We start from the raw sequence: 23,737 nt of genomic DNA, 5'->3' as shown, positions 1-23,737 counted from the left end.
ACAGACACAAAGCAGGTCAAATCAAGATTCTTTTCAAGAAACCACAGGCATGAGGCTCTGAAGACTGGAGCCTTCCCACATCTAAGGCTTCACTGGGGGGCCATGGCGGAGCCGGGCCGGGCCTGCAGTGGAGCAGGGGCAATCGGGGTCGGCAGTCACCGCTCCTGCCAGGGCAGCAGGCCGTCTCCACACTGAGGCGGGCTCCCTCTGCCAGCGTCAGCGGGCAGGCCGTTTTCAGAGCACATCTGAAGGGGGCACAAGATGACTCCCCCTCCCCCACCATCCAGCTGAAACTCATGAAGCTTTCCTGGACCAAACGCCCATCTTAACAAAATATCCCGCCACCCAAATGGGCAGAGCCACTTATTAAGAGCCCAAGTGGGAAAGGGGAATCTGAAGATCTCCAGATGGACCTATTTTGGGGGATACGTGGCCCTGGCTCTGAGGCATTAGGCTTTCCAGGCCTCCACTCACAAGAAGTGATGAAAGGGAAGGAGAAATTCCTCCCTGGGCCCAAACATAGGATTCCCTGGGAATCCTGGGGGCCCAAGCCCAGCCCCCTCCCCCAGGCTGCTCCCGGCACGACAGGAGGAGGGTCAGCACGTGACCCAGGACTCACTTGGTCCATTCAGGCCAAGCTGGGGGCAGCAGTGCTGGTCTGGAGGACCCACAAGCGAAGACCCCCTTGGCATCAGGTAACATTGCCTCCTTGTGCAGAACCAGCAAGGCATCGAGAGAGGAGGTCTGCAGTGCAACATCCTTCCTCCCGTCCCAGGATGCTACTGGCAAGGAGCAGAGACTCACAAATGTGTTCAGTTACACCGTGAAATTGGAGCAGGGGCTATCAGATGAGTTTTGTGAGAGGTGAACAGAGGCCGACTTTATCGCAAAAACTGCCTTCCGGGGCCCAGCACACGCCTCGTGCCCCAGCCCTGGGCTGCCCGCCTCCCTGGGGAAACCAACAGCAGCCTCTGTTCCAGGGCGTGACCACGCCTGTCCGAGGATGAGCAGGGCAGACCGCCCGAGCAGGGAGCAAGCGGGCCCGAGCTCGTCTTTAGAGGAGACTTGAGGCACACGGTCACAGGTGACTGGCCTGAGGTGACCCTAGAGGGCACCCTGTCTCCTGGTTCCACGTGTCTTACAGCCCCGTGACCTCGAGGCGGCCTTGTCTGCGAGAAGCTGGTGAGGGAAAGGAAGAAAAACGCTGCCCACTGAGGTGCAGGCCCCAGGGCAGGTCCTTCACACGCAGTGTCACGTTGTCGCCATGGCTGTGCCACTCGCAGATAAGGAAACCAGACTGCACGGGGTGAGGCATGTGCCTGAGGGCACCCCCCACCGGCAGCAGGATGAGCTCGAGCCCCAAACACCTCCCTCGCCACCACACCTCGGAGCCAAATCCCTCATTCTCTCCCTCTGTCTGCCGACCTCCCCCTGTCTGTCTGTCCATCACTAGTCACAGACTGCCATCACCACGGAGGTGGTCTACGTCTGGACCGCTGCCCACCCCAAGAAAGCAGGATGATGAAGTGAACAAAAGGCTTAAGAAGTTAACTTTGAGTTTAAATCTCCTCTAAGATCGAAAGTACAGCCTACAAAAGCCAACGTCAGCTCCTTGGCAGGAAACATTATCAACTAATTCTCCTTTTTCTCAAACACTGGGTAAGGCGCGGTTAGGAAGGTTAGCCCCGAGGCTTGTTTCTGCAGCCGAGTGAGTCCTTAGTCCCAGCAGTCAAGACTAGTCAGTCCTGGCCACGGGCTCGGAGGCAAGACGACGCTCAGAACCTGGGGGAGGGAGGGGTCACCGGCCCTGAGCTTGGCTCCCGAATCTGTGCGGTTTCTTCCCCTGCAGTCACTCAAAGTGAACTATGACCAGTGAGACCAGACTTCGGTGAGGACGCTGAGGCAGGCCTGTGACTGTTAATAAATTACTCCAGGGGACTTCTGGTTTCTCTCTGGAGCTGCCGGTGTCTCTTCGTGACCAGCGCTGTGTGTCTGCCGTGAGGATGTACATCACACTGGAGGCTGGGCCTCCCTGCTAGACCCTCACTACCACTGGCAACACCAGGGGAATGTTCCAGAGGAAGGTTTCCAACATAAGAGAGCCTCAAAACTCCACTTTAGTTCTGTAAGTTGAAGGCCTTCACAAAGACAATGACTAACTATGCAGACCCACCTCATTTACCCAACTGCACATTCTTCATCCAACTCATGTTTCTAAGTTCTCCCAGATCCAAGATGCAAACTTCACAATTTTTTTTTTGAGGAAGACTGGCCCTGAGCTAACATCTGTGACAATCTTCCTCTTTTTGATTGAAGAAGATTGTTGCAGAGCTAACATCTGTGCCAATCTTCCTCTATTTTGTATGTGGGACACCATCTCAGCATGGCCTGATGAGCAGTGCGCAGGCCTGTGCCCAGGATCAGAACCTGTGAACCCCGGGCTGCCAAAGCAGAGCACGCAAACTTAACCACTACACCACCAGGCCAGCCCCACGAACTTCACTTTTTAAGAATGAGGCAACAGGATCAGTGCACACTTGTCTTTTTTTTCCCAAACCAACTGTTCCCACTGTTGCGCCTGTGTCTGGCGTCTGTGTCTCTGTCCAAGTGCATGTGGCACAGGGAAGCGACAAGGGGTCGTGGGCTGAGGGTGTGAACTCTGAGGACAGTCAGTCCGGGCTGGGTCTGAACCCTGGCTGCGTCAGACCACCTGGATATCCTGAGCAACTCATCCCATTTCCTCATCTGCAAAGCAGAAATGTAAAGCCGCTCCACCTCAGTGTGTTGCGAGGATGAAGGGAGATGACACGTGTGGTGAGCCTGGCCAGCACCCGGCATCGGAAGGACACCATAACTGTCAGTCACTGTGGCGGACAGGGACCTGGCATTACAGACGGATCCAGATTCTAACCCGACCCTGCTGCCCGCCAGCCGCAGGGCCGCACACAACCACTGGGGTCCTCTCCTCCCTCACGGGGACGGAAGGGGATGATGTACGCAGAGCCCCGGGACATGGCATGTGGCCCAGAAATGCTGGTTCCATTCCTGCTGCTCCAACTTCACACAACACGTTGGGCGTAGTAAGCGAGACTCACGCTTTTACAGGACTTCCGGTGGAAAGTGAAGACCAACGGGGAATTCTGTGAAATCTCCCTCCTGAAATATTACAAAGTATCTCTTACGAAACAGAATGTCTCCAGAAACACCACGGCAGCTGAGAAGAGTAATCCCAAAAGCGCAGCAAAAAATGTGTGACGTTCACAGAGAACATATCTGAAAGCTGAGAAAATTTCAGGTAAGATGTGAATTAAAACTTCAGCAAAAAAGTGAGCAGTAGCATTCAACTGAAATGCTTTCCATTTTTTGCTCATTCTGTCAAAAAGAATAAAGTGAGTTTGTAGAGCTGCCAGACAGTTTTAAACAGGACCCCTTGCATCCGGGTCTCAGCTAGCAGCTTCAGTTCGAAAGAACTCAGCCCAGGAAAAGAAGTGAGCAAGCCTCAATCAATCACAGTACGATCCAGAAACTCACGCACAAACGCGGCACGTCCCGCCCTCAGAGGGGCCCCCTCCGAGAGCCCCCACCCAGACGCCATCTAACTCTTAATGTAGACATTGTCCAAAGCAGCTTTGTTTTCGGGTTCCCACATCCACACGGGATCAGACAGAACAAGCAGGGAGGGGGAGGGTCCCAGACAGAAAAGGGAGACACAAAAAATTATAAAGAGCAGATTTGGTAAAACCCCACACAATCTGGGGTCATTCAGACTAGCAGCCAACAATTCTTTGTCAGCATGTAGTATATGCTACTACATTACATGCACTGTAGAATAATGGTGTGAGGTATTCAGAGATATTTAATTCCCATGTACTCTGTGGAACAGACAGAGTTGCACCCAAGAGTTAAAATTAAAAATGACATGTTTTGATACTTAAAGCAGTAAACCTAGTATTCTCTGCAAATTCCATCATCCAGAAGGACTCATCTCCTCACAGTTCCAGATGCCTCAGGGAGCAGTCTATTAAACAGAATCTGTCCAAAATAATTTTTTACTCTATAAACTCTTCTGAAGTGCACTGATCTTCACTCAATTTCATGGGCTTTTGCGAACGTTGCTAAATATTATGTCTCAAGAGTGTTCTAACGAGCCTCTTACTTTTCTCTGAGTTTTTTTTGTTTTTTGAGGAAGATTAGCCCTGAGCTAACATCTGCTGCCAATCCTCCTCTTTTTGCTGAGGAAGACTAGCCCTGAGCTAACATGCATGCCCATCTTCCTACGCTTTACATGTGGGATGCCTACCACAGCATGGCTTGTCAAGTGGTGCCATGTCTGCACCCAGGATTCAAACCAGCAAACCCCGGGTCACCGAAGCAGAACGTGTGAACTTAACCACTGTGCCACCAGGCCGCCCCTCTTGTAGTATTTTTTAACGGCACATGACCACCTTGTGAGCCTGTTTCCCGAGGCAGCTTACACACAATTCTGGCTCTTGTATTTTGTACGGCCACTTTGTACAGTGCGACCATCTCCTCTGGCCACAGCTGACCACAGAGTGGGGTCAAAGTCTGACCAGAGCCCCACCTCTGGAATTTGAACAACTCGGCATCTCTCTGGGAGACTACCTGGGAGATGTGTGCCTGTGGATCAAAGAACCGAAGGAGTGGACCTGCAGAGGGGAGAGGGCAGGCCCGAGGCAGGGAGCACACAGCCACACTTCCCAAGGCCGTCTTCCAGTGCTCTCCCTGGCCTGAGCGCACTCCTGTCTGGCTCCCACAAGACGCTCCCGTATCTTTAAAACAGATTTCTATCTTCTCCTCAAGCTCGCGCGGGCTGTTCCTGCTCCTTGTGATCCAAAGCCTCCAGGCGCCCGTCGTCTGCGAGTGCACAGGGCATCCTGCTGAACCGTCAGGACTGGAAACCCCGTGTCCGCACACGGCTGAGTCCAGCTACACGGTGTCCTTACACAGCCATCTCCACGTAGCACAATGTGCCCAGGCCTCCTCTTACTGTCAGATGTCTGAACGCTCCCTATTGAAGGTTCTGACTACGGAACACTGTCGTCAAGTGTCACTGCCTTGTGAATTCTCTATAAGTCTTCTATGAATTGGTGACATGTTTAGAGGGATTTAGGGACACACTTAAGAGGAAGGAGACACAGGCAGGCCACTGCCTCCGACAGGAACGCGCCCAGGGAAGGTGCCATCGAGACCTCCAGCTCCTGGGCAGGTAACCCGGCGATGCCGAGCCACACGGCAGGCCGGCAGCCGTTGTCCTCTAACCATGGCAAAATGGCAGCCAGGAGGTCCCCACTGGGCCTCCATCAAAGGACCCGTGCAGGCGGAGCTCTGGGACAGCATGGAGCAGGGGGCACGTCTTCCCAGGAAACGCCACCTGGCCGGTGGAGGCTGCGCTGCCGCTGCTGTGCCCCGTCACCTGATCTGACAGCCATCACCTCCTGATGTGACGCGCCCTCCCACGAGTCGAACCCCTGCGTCTCCTGCTTGTTGAGTGAGAATTCCGGGCCAGGGGCTTCCTAAGGGCTTGCGTCTCTCAGCGCCCCAGCGTGTGACAAGAACATGAGGGTGGAGAACAGAGCTCACTGTTTCACTGTCTCGTCGTCAACACTTGAATTTCACTCCGAGATTGTGGACAAGCCTCAAGTTTCTCTAGGTGCCTCCACCTTGAGGATTCTGTAAGAGCATGGCTTCGCTTCTAACTAGACATGGGGACCCAGAGGCAAACACCCGGAGGCTTAGTGACGCTTCATGTGGGTGACGACGTCTGCGCTTGTGGAGCAGAATTGAGAGCCAAGATCAGGCCAGAGGGTCAAAGTCACCAAGGTGAGCAACAAAAACTCTAGGAAACAAGCGTTTTTCTCCGTGAGACCCCCGACCACAGTGAAGACAGCTCCTGGCTTCCTGGAGGGCAGGCCTCCCACACGACCTGCAGGGTCACGGTCCTGAGGACGTCCCCGGCCTACTTGGTGCTGGCCACCTGGGCAGGCAGGCTCCAAGTCCCCAAACCCCATCAAAGGGAAAGCTAGAAACGACTTTTTCAAAGATGTAAATGCAAGTGCTGCCAGTTCTACACTGTACCAGAAATTTCCTCTCCCACCAGCTCTTGGCCCCAGGGAAATAAAGGCTGAAGTTTTTATTTAGTAAAAAATGTATCTTAATTTTCCAGTTTAGCAAGTGCAAGATAAAGATTATGCTGAAGCCAAAATCATAGTGTGTGTGTCTGTATCTATGTATATCTCCATGTTTCAACCAGAGGTGTTTTTTTTTAAAAAAAGATAGCTTGTTTCTACTCTCAAACTGGCTCTTTGACGTTATATAATCAAAGGAAATACACTGAAATATGATAAGAATCTCTTTTCAACCTATATAATTTCCAGATGCTGCGTTTTTCGTTATTTGTTTTGCTAAAGCAACTATTAACAATTCATAAAGTTATGTTTTTAAATTAGTAAACTCAGAGTGAGAATTCTCTCCAGCTTTTCAAAAATCCTAATTCTTTGCTTCTTTAGTTCCTTATGAATCTCGATTAAGTCAGGAAGAAAGGGAAGTTCAGTATTTGATGATAATCTCTGACTTCTGACTAACTCTTGAGATTTTAAATCAAACATATACCAAAATACTGGAAACTCAGAGCAACTGGATCACTGTGCTGTTAAACCCAAGAATTCCCTCACGACCAGACAGCCCCCGTGTGACCTACTCCAGGAAGCCTTTCTTGATCTTGCTCGGATCACATACTTCTTGTTCTCTTTATTTTTACATAATGCAATATAGGCAGCTCCTTCGTAGCATACAACATCTTATAATTACCCATTTGTATATCTGCATCTTCTTAAACTGGCAGCTCTCCAGGAAGGGACAGCATCCATCAACAAGTGCCCCAGTGCCACTCTTGGCTTGCAGGAGCAATCCTCGCTGGGTGTTGGCAGAGTGAACAAACAAACGAATGGCATTTACAGTCCTGGCCTTCCAGCCGGACACAGGAGAACGTGGGCAGCCTCATTCCCCGGGCGTGGGCCCCCAGCATTCCCACAGCTGACAAGTTAGTCCAAACAGCTAAGGATGAATCAGGCTTTCCTGATTCCAATCAGGAGGAATGTCTTTTATGGATCCCAGTTCTAATGCTCCTAAAAGCTGCTGCAAGGTGTTGAGACCGGGTCAATGCTAATTTCTCTTTGACCCTGATTTCCCCGGAGTGGATCCTCTCATGATGCACAAGCAGGGTAACACAGGAGGCCAGGGACGCAGTGGCTGGGGGCGACGCGAGGCATGTCCCACCAAAACACGAGCACATTCGAGGAGACACATGTATCTTTTAAGGGGCAGGACACCTCTCAGAGGGCCTGTCTGCACTGAGGAGAGCTGTCTCCTCGTGAGTGGGGGGATTTTCCACCTGGCTCACCGCCCCACGGCAGCTCAGAGCAATGGGACTCCAGCATCTGAGCTCCACATGGACAGCTGAGCTCGAAGATCTAATTTAACAGGAATTTTCTTCAAGGACACCAGGATAGCGTGAAGTGTCACTGTGCACATGAGAGAACTAAACCCCTCAAAGAGACTGCTTCCTGTCGGGGTCCCGCTGTCAACCCGGGGCCCCGTGTTCCGCTGGCCTCACCTCACAGAAGAGAGGCCCGAGGCAAACCTCAGCACCCTCCCCAGGACTGGGACCAGTCGCGGGAGCTTTCGCATTGCTCTCTGCGGTACTGGTTCTCAGCAAATCTGTTATCTGTCGTGGGCTTGTTTCTGGGGTGAAGCCACACCAGGAGACTGCAGTCTGGCAAACAAGGACCACATATGATCACGTCAGTGGAGACTCAAGCCCCCAAAGCAGAGGCACCGCTTCCAAGTCCCGGACCGTGAGAGGCCCACCGGGGAGGAGAGGGGGCACCGGAGAGGAACCCCCACACCGTGTCCACATCGCCCTCAAGATGGCACAGGGCCTGCCAGGCACTCGGAACCGCTCAGGGAGCGAGGGCCGCAGCGGTACAGTGGAGGCGCAGTCTCTTTAACAACACTGGGGGGCAGTGCAGATACGGGGAGCGAGCGGACGGGGGCTCTGAGGGGCCATGACACAGGCCTTCCCCTCCTGCCCGCCCCGGGCCACCGTGTGCGTGGCCGCCTCCCCAGTCTAAGCTCTTCTGACAACACGCCGCTCGGTCCCTTGTCCTCCATTTCTTTGTCACTGCTCTGTTCCAGCTCCATACACAGAACATCCCCTGCTTTTCAGGGATGATGACTGGCTATTACCAAGTGTCACTTCCTCAGAAGGGCCCTGTCCTGACCACCCAGCCTACAGCAGACCAAGTCACCAGCCGTCTTATTGTTATCCCAGCCCTGGTACCGTCTGCCCATTTTTTATGCACTGCCCTCATAGCACCGTGACCACCACGAGAAGCGGGACCTTCGTGCCTCATCTGACACTGCATTTCCAGGTCTTGCGATGCAATCTGGCGTTTATCAGGTGTTTAATAAATGCTGATGATGCCTCAACAAGTGGACGCCACACACAGAAGGTTCTGAATGCCTAAAACAAATCCGAAGTCAGGGAGCGGTAGGAACACGTCACCCTAACACCCTGAAACCTCTAGGAAGGCCAGGCTGAGCGGCCGTCTGCTCCACAAATCTCAAACGACGGTCAGTGCTGCTCTCCTGGCAGTGAGAGATGCTGTGACTGACCCAGCAACGAGAGGGGGCCAGGACACAGACTGGGGTTGAGTGAAGCCCCCCACAGAGCCTCAGCAGGCTGTTGGTGACAGAGGGGCACTGTTTTGCTTTTCTGGTTAGAGCAGAGGGGACACTACAACCTTGAGAAAAAATAAGTGACAAGAAAGTACAATGACAGCTGTGAGTTATTTTTTTTAAAAAAAGAAAAAAGATGTTTGGGATACATCCTAAAAATTCATATGGGGCAACGAAAGACCCCGAATTGCTACAGCAATCCTGAGAAAGAAGAACAAAGCTGGAGGCATCACAATCCCTGACTTCAAAACATACTACAAAGCCACAGTAATCAAAACAGCACGGTACTGGTACAAAAACTGGTGCACAAATCAATGGAACAGAATTGAAAGCCCAGAAATAAAACCACCCATCTATGGACAGCTAATCTTCGACAAAGGAGCTGAGGACCTACAATGGAGGAAAGAAAGTCTCTTCAACAAACGGTGCTGGGAAAACTGGACAGCCACATGTAAAAGAATGAAAATCGACCATTCTTTTTCACCATTCACTAAAATAAACTCAAAATGGATCAAAGGCCTAAAGATTAGGCCTGAAACAATAAGTCTTCTAGAAGAGAATATAGGCAGCACACTCTTTGACATCAGCTTCAAAAGAATCTTTTCGGATACCATAACCCCTCAGACGAGGGAAACAATAGAAAGAAGAAACAAATGGGACTTTATCAGACTAAAGAGCTTTTTCAAGGCAAGGGAAAACAGGATTGAAACAAAAAACAGCCCACTAATTGGGAAAAAATATTTACAAGTTATTTATCTGACAAAGGGTTAATCTCCATAACATATAAAGAACTCACACAGCTCAACAACAAAAAATCAAACAACCCAATCATAAAATGGGCAGGGGACATGAACAGACATTTCTCCAAAGAAGATATATGGATGCCAAATAGACACATGAAAAGATGCTCATCATCACTAATCATCAGGGAAATGCAAATCAAAACTACACTAAGGTATCACCTTACACCTGTTAGAATGGCAAAAATATCCAAAACCAAGAGTGACAAATGTTGGAGAGGCTGTGGAGAAAAAGGAACCCTCATATACTGTTGGTGGAAATGCAAACTGGTGCAGTCACTATGGAAAACAGTATGGAGATTTCTCAAAAAGTTAAAAATAGAATACCCTATGACCCAGCCATCCCACTACTGGGTATCTATCCTAAGAACCTGAAATCAGCAATTCCAAAAGTCCCATGCACCCCTATGTTCATTGCAGCATTATTCACAATAGCCAAGTCATGGAACCAACCTAAGCACCCAGCAACTGATGATTGGATAAAGAAGATATGGTATATATGTACAATGGAGTACTATTCAGCCATAAAAAAGGACAAAGTCATCCCACTCACAACAACATGGATAGACCTTGAGGGTATTATGTTGAGTGAAATAAGCCAGACAGAGAAAGACGAACTCTGTATGACTCCACTCATAGGTGGTAGTTAACATATAGACAAAGAGAACTGATTGGTGGTTACCAGGGGAAAGGGGGGGTGGGGGGAGGGCACTAGGGGTGAAGTGGTGTACCTACAACATGACAATAATGATGTACAACTGTAATTTCACAAGGTTGTTAACTATCATAATCTTACTTAAAAAAAAGAAAGATGTTTGGGATACATCCTAGGAGAAAGATACACTCAGCCCAGTCTTCAACTCTAAAATACATGTGTTCACCAGTAAAGACATAAAATCGAATACCAAAGTCTGAAGTAAAGAAATACATTTCTGTGTGATTTTTAATAGAAATAGCATTAAAGATTTGGTGCAAACCAAAGATGGAGTATAAATCAACGAATGTGGCCCCAAGCACATCGCACTCGGAGGGTTTTCCACTTAGAGGCAGAGCGTGGAAGGACTCTGTCCTCACTCACGTGCTCAGTCATTAAGAGGACAAAAATGCAAAAAAAAACCATAATGCAGAAGCCTGTGTATGTGCTCGCTACTGGACTAACTTCCGCTGGGACACCAGGAGCTCCCGGGGGCAGGGAGGCCAGCTCAGAAGAGGCCGCGATTCACAGATGTGAAGTTAAATATGGACATGGTCTGCCATATTTTTGGATACCTTGTTTGGTCACCTATGAAGGGATGATCGTCTTTTCACTCGAAGAAAAGCCTGCCTCTCAGCATTAGTTTAGAAGAGTTTTGATATCCAAAAACTACAATGATGGAATTTTGAAGAACCTGGGGAGCCTGACCAGAGCTCAGGAAGCTGAGGCCGAGTGAGCGTGGTAAGGGGCGGAGGGACATGGGGGCAAGGACGACACGCAGACAGTGCGGGGGTCGGTGATGTTATTCCCATCTCACGGATGAGAAAAACGATGAGAAAGCTGAAGCAGATCGCCCTGGCAAACAGCTGATCTGAAACTCAGATCTACCTGGTACCAAAAACCTCTGCAGTCTCCTTTGCAAAGTCTGCTGAAATTTCAGCACCAAAATTAAGTTCTAAAAGATTGAGTGGGCTCCTCCGGTTCTAGCCAAGAACCAGACGACCTGCAGGCCAACGCTCTTCTTCTAAGACAGAGTGTGCAGAGCATCCGTCCTCTGGCAGGGGAGCCGGGGTCCAAGCACAGGGGCGGGCAGCAGGTGTGGCGGCCAACATCTATTTGGGAAACTGCTAATAATTTAGTCTGGACTGAGCATGGGACTCAGAAGAGCTCGGGCGGAAGCAAGGAGAGGCCGAGGGCAAGAGTGAGCAAAGGCAGGACTGTGGGGGTGGGTGGGGGCAGATCCGCACGTGGGGGTCTGCACTTCAGTCTGCAGACTGTGAAAAGCACTGGCTGTCTGCAAGTCGGGAAGTGACACAAGCAACCTGTGTTTTAGCAAATCCCTCTGGGAGCAACAGGGAGGATGAACTGGCAGGAAGGAAGTCTGGAGCAGGGAAATTATCCCAAGGCTCTTACGATAATCCAGATGGGAAGTTTGAGCACCTGAGCTGGGGCTGTGGCAGCGATGAGTGTGAGAGGAAAGTGAGACTCAAGACAGACTCAGAAGAGAACTGACAGGCCTTGGATGTTAGCCCTAGAGAGGGAGCCAGGTTCAAAGCCAGGTTCCCACCTGGGCTGGTGCTCACGTGGTCAACATAAGACAATTATAGCAAAAACAAATGAAATAAACATTACCTATCAATACTAGAGTGAGATCTAGCAATGGTTACCAATAATGAAACACTCTTGATAGCAGAACACAGTTACTCAAATAAGCGCCCAGGCCGTATTTTTCAATAACAGAAAAAATGAAGCACGCCTATCTTTCTTATTAGAAACAAGTAGGTTCCATTTAAATGTCTATTATCATCTCAATTGGGAAGACGTCTACAGAGCAAGACCTGCTGCGTCCCGGGCTGGTGCAGGCCGGGCTCCTCACACGCAGCCCTGGCTGGCAGAGTAAGACGGCACTGTGCTGGATGGTTTCTGTTCTTGTCATTAAGCAGGTGGATTTGCCACTGGTCAGCAAGGAATGGCAGAGAAGATCGGGGAGGCTATGGAGCAAGATCAAAGGGGCAGAAAGGGAAGAAGAGGAAGACGAGCTACATGCTACATCGCAAACACCCAGCTGGCATCAAAACCATCAGATTTTTTAAAGCGCTAATTTGACTTTGGTGGAGTTTCTTCTTAAAGGAGCGATGTCGAATGGCATTGGTGTGAGCAAGAAGAGCCACAAGCACGTGCCTCTGTTTACACCCAACGTCAGCAGGAGGACCAGAGAGTCGTTCTTACCATGTTTCAGATGTAGGCAGCTGTCATTCTGGGACCTGTACCTGCAGAAAATTGTGTCTTTAACAAACTTTTATTGAAGAGGGTTTTGTACATTGCAAACAGCAGCTACAACATCGTGTGCACTTGTCTGCTTTACTTTTCATGGTTCTTACACCGGCCATTTTTATCTGTGCAGCACAAGTAGGGGCCTTATTTTTAATGAAAGAAAAAGGGGACATAACCAGGACCTCAGTGATCGATGCCTTGAATTAACAGACAGGAAAGGTCAACCCTAACATCATGTTTGCCATTTTTAAACAACCCAAACCACAGAAAGGATTCTCAAGGGGACATAGGTAGCAGCACATTAGAGAATCATCACAAAAAATATTCTTGTGAGTTTTGCAAATAGAAAAACAGCAGAAGTGTTCAAGCAAAGAAAACAAAGACAATAAAAGCAAAAACAGAATGAAAAACAACCTTCACATTTAAAAGAAAGGTCTTTTAAACACATTTAAGGAATTTCAGGAAGAAAAGCAGAGTGAAGAAGCACGAGTCACAGCGGAGGATAAAGCAGTGTGTGGACAGAGCAGGCCGCCTAGCAGGCACGGGCTGCAAGTGCATGGCGCCTACCTGACGTGGACTCCTGCAGCTTCTCTCTCTTCCTCTTCTTCTTCTTACCCTGGAAGAGAGGCACACGTCACGTTACAGACTGTGAGCATGGGGCTGAACATGACACACGACAGGCAGGGGGTCCTCAGAGAGGAAAAGAGCCTCGCCCTCCCTCTCTCTCCCATTTCCCAAGAAACAGCCAGCGCGAGGGAGAGAGAAGATGGGTCCTCCCTCTCTGTGCCCTCTGTCTCCACAGCTTCACAGTCAGCATCCTCAGTACTGACGTGGGAGCCGTCTCACATTCATACCAGGAGCGTGACATCACAGGGCTGTGGCCCCAGAGCTGCCTCCGAGGAAAGCCCACTGGGAGGCCTGCCTTCCATTACGAACCACCACATGCGGAACCCACTCCCAGTGGTGTTCATGGTGGGGCCTCCTCGCTGTGAATCCCACCATGTAATTAAACACTCCCAACGTTAACTGAGGCGCCGGCCCCGTGGCACAGGCAGGACATGACCGAGAGCAGCGTACGGGGAAGACTATTACTGGCAGGTGAGGACCTGGCTTCCTAACACAGACACAGTGACGTGGATATGTATGCAACTTTACATTTCAATACATTTCAAAATCACCTTAAACACCAATTGACAACTTTAGGTCCCATTTAATAGTGGTCTAATTTTCCGTTTTTCTTCATAATTACTTTGCCCTCAAACGATAACTGTAAAAGGGCACAGACATGGCATATATTCGATTTACATGAAGAGTAAATGACCGACCTGGATTAGGATGGTATTTTCAAATAACTGGAAGAAAACACATACCACATCCAGTATCTCTATCTTATGTCTGCCGTAATAATCACATTAACAAACAAAACATGAAAATAAGCTCATACTGAATGTACTGTGTAAGAATATAAAAGATAGTTTTTCTTCGTGTCATGTGACCTGACCATTGAGGCTTTAAAGCTTTGGAAAGTTGACTGAAACTATCCTCACAAACACGGAGGCCAACAGCAGATACTCCGGCCTGTCAAAAATGAAGCAGTCTTCTTTAGGACGATGAGAGGTCCTCCAGGGGGAGGGGGCAGAGGGAGGGAGAGCGCGTTCTCACAGGCATGGCTCTCTTCCTCTCACAGTCACTATGGTTTCATGCGCTGTGACCTTGGTCCACGTGTCTGGAACCTCCTTCCTCACTTTCTCCTCCTGGCTCCCAAGTGTCACCTCTTCCGGGAACCTTCCAGACCCCTCCACCGCCCTCAGGCAGAGCTCACCACCATAAGCTGACTCTTCACAGGTGCTGTGAGGGCCCCCCGCCACATGGCCTGAGTCTCTCAGCTCGTCTCTGCCACCTGAGTGGCACAGGCCTAGACCACGTGACGGTGGCCTGAGGGGTTTTCTGAAATAACCTATGCTATATTCTAGGTATAAACCAGAATTCCAAGAGAATCTGCATCTATGGTAGACAAAAAGACCTACACAGTTTAGAGGTATTAATGTCAACTTAGATAAAAAATGAAATTCATGTATGGTAAACATAAAAATATTTTTCATTGAAATTACATGTAATACAGTTATGTGCCACATAATGACGTTTTGGTCAACAATGGACCGCATATATGAGGGTGGTCCCGGAAAATTAGTACCACAGAGCTAGGCGTGCCGTGCAGCAGGCTGTACTATCTAGGTTTGTGTAAGCACAGCCTATGATGTTTGCACGATGACTCTGCCTTTCTCAGAACGTGTCCCCGTCACTAAGCGATGCCTGACTGTGCTGGGGTTATTAAGCACTAAATTTAAGAGCTCTAACGATACAAAAATGCCTTACTGATCTCACCTAAGAAAATATGTGCACTGCTGATTTACAAGGACTTCAGTTATAAAAGTTATAAAAAACAGGTTATAAAGACAAAGTTCTAAAATCTATGATGTCATAGAATAGGGCATTTTAATATTAAATCATTGAGATATATACTTAATATGATCTCAGAGAGGACCAGGATAGCACTCTGACACTGAGGCTAAGATACAGGCCTGCATCTTGTTCGACTCTCTGCCCACACTGTCATTTTAAGGACACCCTCAGCTAAAGTGCTACCACGTGACTGACTTCTGTTTCCTTACTAACAGGTTTATTTTGATTATTATAAAAATTGTATGTAGCAAAGCAGGGTTTCCCCTTCATTCAAGGAGGATCATAAAATCAAGTTAAGCAAAACAATTTCCTTTAAAAATTGTGGGAAAAAAATTGAGCGGAGGAAAATCTTTAAAGGTAAATTCACATTACACTGGCTTTCTTTAAAACTACTTTCTTCCCATTTCTCCACATGGAGAAAGGGAGAGAGAGCGAGCACGAGAGAGAATATGTGTTAACTCTTTTAAAAAGTGAAAAGCCACTCCTTTACTTAGGGATCAGAAACAGAAACTTCATTCGAAGATGCTGAACAAGCAGTGCTAATAAATCTATGCAAAGTCACAGCACAGCCAAGCTCTTCCATGGGTCAAAGAGGGAAGGTCACTCTCCCTTTAGGTAAACAGCATCCAAAGAGATCCAGGACCAGGGGTGGGTGGGGAGCGGGCACTTTTGAAACTCTTTAGGTGGGAGATTGATCTTCCCACTCAAAGGGCATTGCAGAGGCTCTATGCAGAAAGATGCTAATTACTGCCCAGAGAACAGAAGCCTCGTTCAGAGGAGAAAACTCTAAGTAAAGCAGTCTTCTGAAGAAAGCACTGGGAGACTGAGCTAGTCCGCCCTGGAGAAGGGAAACCACATCCACTGTGAGGACGGGGAGACCTGGGCTGACCTGCAGCTTAGCCACTACACGGTCTTGGACGGATCACTTACCCTCCCCAGCCCCTCACTTTCCCTCATGTGTAAGATACAATAATACTGTTTATGCCGTGGGATTATCATGAGGATCAGAAAACAACACAAAAAGCATTTAAGACAGTTCTTGACGCTCGGCATCTGGTAGTTATTAAAACACCCAAAGCAACGACTCAGGTGAGTCCACTGAGCTGCTGCTCAGAAGCAACAAACAAGAGGACTCTGACTTCCACATCATGGCTGGATCCAAGGTTTGATTGAGCACCGAATCCTGAGCAGCAGTGACTTCTTCTTCAGAGCATGTTACAGGAAAGAAATATGTTCCAGAAGTGTTGGCGTCTCATTATATGGGATGGATGACCTCACAGATGCAGCCCCACAGGATCATCCATCCATGGCAATGGCCACTCATTAAATTAAATATTGATTAATGGCTTCCGCCTCGCCTTTTTTTTTGTTTTGGTGAGGAAGACTAGCCTTGAGCTAACGTCTGTGCCAATCTTCCCCTATTTCGTATGTGGGTCACTGCCACAGCATGGCTTGAAGAGAGGTGTAGGTCTGGTGCCTGGGATCCAAACCCGTGAACTCTGGCCACTGAAGCAGAATGCACCAGACTTAACTACTATGCCATGGGACCGGCCCCACCTCACCTTTTTTAAAAGGGACAATTCCACTTAATATTAAGGCTGTCCTGGCTGGCATTTCACATACTAGTCTCGCATGGAAGATGAAAATGATCTTGAAAATTTTAAATTAAGAGCTTAAACAATCAAAATTATCCTCCTCTATAAAGTATGATAAAACTAATACATCACTTACACTTTCTCAGAAATAGTCCTTGCTGTATTAAAACTACATTAGTAAAATGTTCAAACTCTAAAGTAATAAAATAACTGCAATATAAATGAGGTATATTTTGCCAATAAAATTAGTATAACTTAAAAAATATAATATCCACTCTATCTGAAAATACACAATAGACAGCAGGGTACATTAATATGAAATAAATTTTTTTTATCCAGTTCTAATTAGCCTGTGGCAAAACAGTCACTTGAATACATTGTTTATAAGAATTGTAAAATAATATAATCCTTTCGGAAAACCATTTGACAATATGTATCAAGAGCCTTTAAAATATTTGTTTCCTTTAACTCAACAATTCCACTACTCTGATTCTATCCTACAGAAATAATAGTCCTAAATACAGACAAAACTGTTACGCACAGGTATGTTCATTGCAGGCTTATTTCCAGCTGTAAAAAATAGAAATCAACTTAAATGTCTAACAGTAGGAAAAAATAGTAAATTGTGACGTTCACTCAATGAAATGTATAGCCATTAAAACGGACACAGAAACATTGTCGTAACAGAAAAATGCTTATTCTATATGAACAAGAAGCATGACACAAAAGTGTATGTACACACCCCCCCCCACATACACACTTATAAACAAGTAAAAAATAAAAACATATGCACAGAAAAAATCCTGGAAGGTAATGTAACTAGTTATTACTAAGTTGCCTTTACATGACAAGATTATGGGATTAAAAAAAATCCTTATCACAAATGTTTTAACGATAAGATTTTTGTTAAAAGTTTTACTCTAAAAAATTCATTAGCATGTATAGCCAAAAAGAATAATTAGGACACCTCAAAGCTTTCAAAATGCGACATATCCATGAAATCTTTATTGCAAAGTTCATTAACTTCCAAAAGCAGGAAATAGTACCAGCATTAGATACACCTAAAACACACTTCCTTCACGGAAAGCCAGAGAGAGAGGAGGAGGGGGGAGAGCGGGCGCGCTGGATGCAGAAGGGGCTTACATAATTGTCTCTTGCAGACCAGCCTGGATAAAGCTGCATATGTAGCTGTCTCTCCTTCCGCGCTAATTCATAATATTTAGCCTGCTCTTCACGGGAGAGGGCGTGCCACTAAAGGAGGGAAAAAAATCAAATGACAGTGAGCAGAACAGCAACATTATTACATGTTTCATGTTTCAAACATTAAAGAATGAAAACATTAAGCATTTAAGCGTTGATTTATCTTTAAATGGGAAGAAGACCAAGTGCCACTGAAACCCACTTGGGGTCTGGTGGCGAGAGAGAAACTCAAACTTTGGTTTTTTGGGTCCTGTTCTTCAACGGCACCTGAGACATATCCAAGTCAATGACAGCGTCCGAAACAAGCGAGCTGCGCCCACTCCTCGGTCCAGCATTGATTAGAAAGTGCTTTCCCCGGTGCACCTCAACACCCAGTCAGCCCTTCTTCCGTTTGTAGCACATTCTGATATCTGAGCCCGAACACCATTTATTTATGCAAAATCTGGTAATTCCAGATGTCTTTTCCACACAGACACATCCTGCCTTGCCTCCATGGACACTCCCCCACCGTGTCACACAGAGAGTCTGAAGCCTCCATCAGATGGTCCTGTCTCAACAGCAGGATGTCAGAAGTCAGTGTGTGTGCCTCAGGGTCTTCACCCCTCCTGACACTCATAGAAACGCTCCTCGTCTGTGGGGAGGACGCGGCACAATCACACATGCACGCTTTATGGCCGGGGCTTTTAGCTTCCTTCTGATGGAAAGCAAGGAGCATTATCTGAGTTTATTTTGCCATGTGGAATTGGAGACTGTAGTATCTGATGTGGAGAAAGCAGGGGCTGATATCCTGCAAACCTCCCATCTCCCTGGTATCTAACTGATTTATAGCACACACAGCACAACAGCTGATGGAGGCAGGTGTCTGTTGGGGATTTTAAGCCCCTTATATTTGCACATCGCTTTGCATGTGTCTGCACACAACTTGCCCCAGGTCCCAAGTAGGTAGTTTTCTAGTATTGTCCCTATTTCCCAAATGCCAGGACCTGTCAACAGAACCTCCCAGGACAACGGGTTGGGCTTTGGGGGATCCACTGGCTGGAGGTAATGGCACAGAGGCAGTGGCTACAGGAGGAGTAGACCTGAGCCCGCACCATGTGTATGTATACACACGCACATGCATGCGTGCTCTCGCACAGCCGGGGCCCTCCGGACCCCTGCTCTCCCAGCTCTGGGGTGTGGAGCTCTCCAGGTCACTTCCTTCCCATTCAAAGCCACGTGATTTTTTCTCCTTCATGTCCATCCTACATTTGACTTTAATTTTCCTCTTCCTGCTTTTAAAAGTCATAAGAAAAAGAAAAGAAAGGTGTGGCTGGACTGGGGAGAGCAAGGAGGAGCAAGGGACAGGTTGGTGAGAGAGGAGAAGTCCTCGTCCCCTGCATGCAGCCTGTCAGGCACGGCCAGGAAGATTTCCTGAAGAAAGCAGAAGGCCCTGCGGCTGCTGTTGGCTGGGAGAACGAGACCCTGATGTCAAGAAGAGCACTGAGCCCTTGGGCCACAGCACCACATGCACTCCAGCCTCAGCGGGGATGCCCCGAGCCCAGCTGGAGGGCTCCACTGCACGGCTCTCGAGAGCCCCTTAGAGGCCGGGGCTCGGTGCTGGGCAAGGAGGACGACCTAACCTCAACTGCTTTACAAGCGCGGAGTGCACAGTTAAGGAGCACAACACTGCGGGACTCGGCCTGAGCCTAAGGGCAAATCAGGCAAAATGCTTTCCTTAAAAAGGAAGGGGGGAAGGGGAGGTGGCAGAAAAAAGTCTGAAGAAAGTTGTTGAGACATGGCTCTGCGTAGGGCGGGGCGGGCCCAGCGGGCCCAGCCACGCCCAGGAGGACGTCTGGGGCAGTGGCTACCGTGCAGACTGCAGGAGAGGTCGACTGTCTCCGCTGGCAATGGCCTTTCTAAATGTGAGACACACACCTGTCCTAGGGACCATCACAGGGGGACAGTGCCAACTGGACACAACAGAAAAGATCGGCCTCGATTTTCTTTTTTTGAGAAAAAACTGATGGTTACTATTGACACAGTTCTGGTGCTAATGTGATCGACAAGAGGCAAAGTTGTTACCAAAAAGGAAGAAAAGTTAAGAAAGGATGGAAGCCTTACTTTATAAATTTGTCTGTTCACTTGATAAATAATCTCTCTTATCCTCCTCCAATATATCAGCAAGACTTTATATAATTTATGGCAACTTAATAACTTGCTAAGAAAACCTGGAAGTGTAAACAACACATCTCCCAAAATACAAATGGAGGTTGAGTCTTCTACCCAAACAACCAGTTAAACAGCCAGGTATTTTTACAGCAGGAAACTCAGGGTGACAAAGGGACCCAGCTAACGAAACTCAGCAAAATGCAAGGAGACAGAGCAGGCCACAGAATAAACCGCTCACCCGCCTTTTCAACTGTTCTTAGTTCCCTGATGTTTCTAACGCCAAAAAACGTACTCACAAATAAAAGAGCGTTTACCAGAGAAAATCATCGGGCAAAACGATGGCTTTAAAGTTTCGCATTGAAAACTTTAAAATCTAGCACAAACTAGAAAGATGGTCTGTCTTTATAGGAATTTCTGAAACACAACTGACTAAAAATGCTTTTCTGTCTCATTTACTGAAAAGCTAAGAGTTGATTTTAAAAAAAAAAAAAATCTAATTTCATTGTCAAGGTTTTACCAAGTTGTTGGGAAAATACCCATTTAATTTGAAGACAGTTCTGCAGTTAAAAAATTCTGACAGTAAATTTGTACTAAATGGACTTCTTTTAAGACCCTGGAAGGTCTGAAAAGAAAAAGCTTACTTTAAAGTAAGATTTGTGTTATTATTATCTATAATATGAAGAAGAAAACTTTAATTCATATGAATGAACATTTCTATTTTAGAGATACAGTAAAGATCAATAAAAATCAGATAAAATGTTGCACGATGGATTTAAGTTCCACTTTTAAGAATTCTAATTATCCCAGTGTAAAACTTCATGATTTTAAAGCCGGGAACTTTGAAGAGCCAGCAAGGACTCCCCTGCCAGAGGGGAGTTATGAAAGGACAGAAAAGCTGAGCTTAATCAAAGATCTCAGAGACCTATAAATAGAAACAGGTGTCCAAATCAAAGACAGAGGGAGACCCCAAATGAGAACCATCCTGTTGGACACATGCTCTGATCTGGGGATTGTTAAGGAAGCTGAGAAAGTAACAATTGTTAGAAACGTGCATTGAAAATAGGAAGCACGCCTCCATGTCATATCCTTACTCACTCTCTTGAGCAGGAAAATAATTCCCGCTGGAGGGCCAGGGGACCTTTAACTTGAAAAAGAAAAAAAGCTAAGAGTTTTACAGGAGCTGAAATAAGAACATCAGTCCTTCTTTTCCTCTGATTTCTTCTTTTAAAGGGTCAGGGGAAACGCTCATCAGCCGCTATGCTTTTAAGGCAGGGTTCTTCAAAGATGATGGGAATTGCTCATCTGCCAGGATCTGGCTTGGGAAATCATTGTAATTATTGTTATTAAGTGTTTAAGAATCCACAGGGAGAGAGAGTATTGTACACAGGGCACCAAAATAGCTATAATCTAGCACCACACCCACCCCCGGAACCCTGGTGTCTGGCAGATTGGAAAGAGCTGTGTTTTTATGCTCTCCAACAGGAATCGATAACGCAGGAGTCTGCTTTCCTCCATCTGTTGTCAGGGACTGGAAATCTCCAGAATGTTTTCTCTTATAAATGCTGAAATGTATTAGGTTTGGAACAAATATGTGAAAATTATCAACAACAGCTAAAACACGATCCTCTAAGTTTCATGAAGGCTGTTAAACCCTCCTCATGAATGTTCATCAGTTTCTTGAGAGGTTGCAAAAACAAAAACACAAGGTCATAATTTAAGAAGCTACCACACATATAGGAAAAGCATCAACAAATTAAGATGCAGAATTTCTAAAATTACAGTGTAATTACAGTGAAAACGCAATTTGAATTAGAAAAATTCAAATTTTCTCCAGCACTCTTCAGATACTAAGTAAAACCATTTCATTCCTGAGGAAAGTGCCTAGGACTGATAAGCCACTGGGCTGGTGGACGGATAAAGAAATCCTAGAGTCCTGGTCCAGTAGCCTAGCGCCTGTTGCATGATGGGTGCTCAGAAAAACATCTCAGCATAGCCAAAAGAAGGAATGACAAGAAAATGGGCAATCCAGAAACCGGCACATGTACCCTTTAAGAATCAGAGCGATTTTTCTAGAATAAAGACGTCTGCGGCCCATAGAAATCCTTCCATTTAAAGCTTCTGGGTAGAACAGATCTGCTTCTGTCTTGGGAGGAGTGGCCAGCTCTGTTTGCCGGGGTTCATCCAGAAGCATGGCTGGTCCCACAAACCCTTCCCGTAGCTCCCTCCGTGGGACCAGTGCCGTCCTGCTTCAGTCTGCACACAGTCAGTGCGTCCGCGGACAATCCACCCTCCCATTCATCCCATGTAGAGTGTGCACGCAGTCAGTGCATCTGCAGACAATCCACCCTCCCATTCATCCCATGTAGAGTGTGCACACAGTCCGTGCGTCTGCAGACAATCCACCCTCCCATTCATCCCATGTAGAGTGTGCACACAGTCAGTGCGTCCGCGGACAGTCCACCCTCCCATTCATCCCATGTAGAGTGTGCACACAGTCAGTGCGTCCGCGGACAGTCCACCCTCCCATTCATCCCATGTAGAGTGTGCACGCAGTCAGTGCATCTGCAGACAATCCACCCTCCCATTCATCCCATGTAGAGTGTGCACACAGTCCGTGCGTCTGCAGACAATCCACCCTCCCATTCATCCCATGTAGAGTGTGCACACAGTCAGTGCGTCCGCGGACAATCCACCCTCCCATTCATCCCATGTAGAGTGTGCACACAGTCAGTGCGTCTGCAGACAATCCACCCTCCCATTCATCCCATGTAGAGTGTGCACACAGTCAGTGCGTCTGCAGACAATCCACCCTCCCATTCATCCCATGTAGAGTGTGCACACAGTCCGTGCGTCTGCAGACAATCCACCCTCCCATTCATCCCATGTAGAGTGTGCACGCAGTCAGTGCGTCCGCGGACAATCCACCCTCCCATTCATCCCATGTAGAGTGTGCACACAGTCAGTGCGTCCGCAGACAATCCACCCTCCCATTCATCCCATGTAGAGTGTGCACACAGTCAGTGCATCTGTGGACGGTCCACCCTCCCCACTCATCCCATGCAGAGTCTGCACACAGTCAGGTCATCTGCAGATGGTCCACCCTCCCCACTCGTCCCGTGCAGAGTGTGCACACAGTCCATGCATCTGCGGATGGTCCACCCTCCCTACTCGTCCTGGGCAGAGTGTGCACACAATCATGGCATCTGCGGACAGTCCACCCTCCCTACTCGTCCTGGGCAGAGTGTGCACACAGTCAGGTCATCTGCGGACGGTCCACCCTCCCCACTCGTCCCATGGTGAACCCCTACCCCTCTCAGTTTTCAGCTTAAATACTATTTCCTCAGACAGGCCTTTCCCTAGGCCCCTGTTATTCTTTTTCACAGAATCTTGCTTTTCATATTCACAGCATTTATCACAATTTTAATTACATAGTTATCGGATAATTATTCGTCTAATATCTGCATCCTGTCACAAAACTTTAAGCTCCGTGAAGGCAAGGACCATATCTTTTTTACTCAGCAATTACTTACTGCCTACCACTGTGCCTGGTACATAACGACACTCCATTCGTATTTGTTCTCTTAAAGAATAGCAACAGGGAAAGCACGTACCATTTACAGGAAGTTTTCTGTGTGCCAGGAACTAGCTTGCTGTTTACAAGGCACTGTTATTTGATCCTCTTAAAGGTGACTGTCAGGTCTGGTTGGTTCTCTCTGTTACTCCCCAAGCAGCTGACGATTACACCTTCTATGACCCCGACATGGATGCACACTGGGCAGATCTGAACGGAGCAGCTCATGGCTCCA

The 23,737-nt window shown here is 47.7% G+C and overlaps 1 protein-coding gene across 9 annotated transcripts in view; it reads right to left on the bottom strand.

The window, feature by feature from the left end:
- LEF1 (lymphoid enhancer binding factor 1) overlaps positions 1-23,737 on the bottom strand; it is a 119,186-nt gene that overhangs the window by 3,519 nt on the left and 91,930 nt on the right. For 5 of the 9 annotated variants that reach the window (XM_070611760.1, XM_070611763.1, XM_070611761.1 and 2 more), the window contains 3 exons: positions 17,727-17,834; positions 13,093-13,141; positions 12,481-12,521 (listed from right to left, as the gene is read on the bottom strand). In XM_070611760.1, the coding sequence (XP_070467861.1) occupies positions 12,487-12,521; positions 13,093-13,141; positions 17,727-17,834 (192 nt within the window). In that variant the 3' untranslated portion in view covers positions 12,481-12,486. The remainder of the gene's footprint in view (positions 1-12,480; positions 12,522-13,092; positions 13,142-17,726; positions 17,835-23,737) is intronic. The other 4 variants (XM_070611758.1, XM_070611762.1, XM_070611759.1 and 1 more) reach the window with 1 other exon arrangement.

The sequence above is a fragment of the Equus przewalskii genome, chromosome 2 (assembly GCF_037783145.1).
Source record: "Equus przewalskii isolate Varuska chromosome 2, EquPr2, whole genome shotgun sequence".
NCBI lineage: Eukaryota > Metazoa > Chordata > Mammalia > Perissodactyla > Equidae > Equus > Equus przewalskii.
Note: the sequence above shows the minus strand (reverse complement) of the source record. Positions and strands in the feature narration are given on the sequence as shown.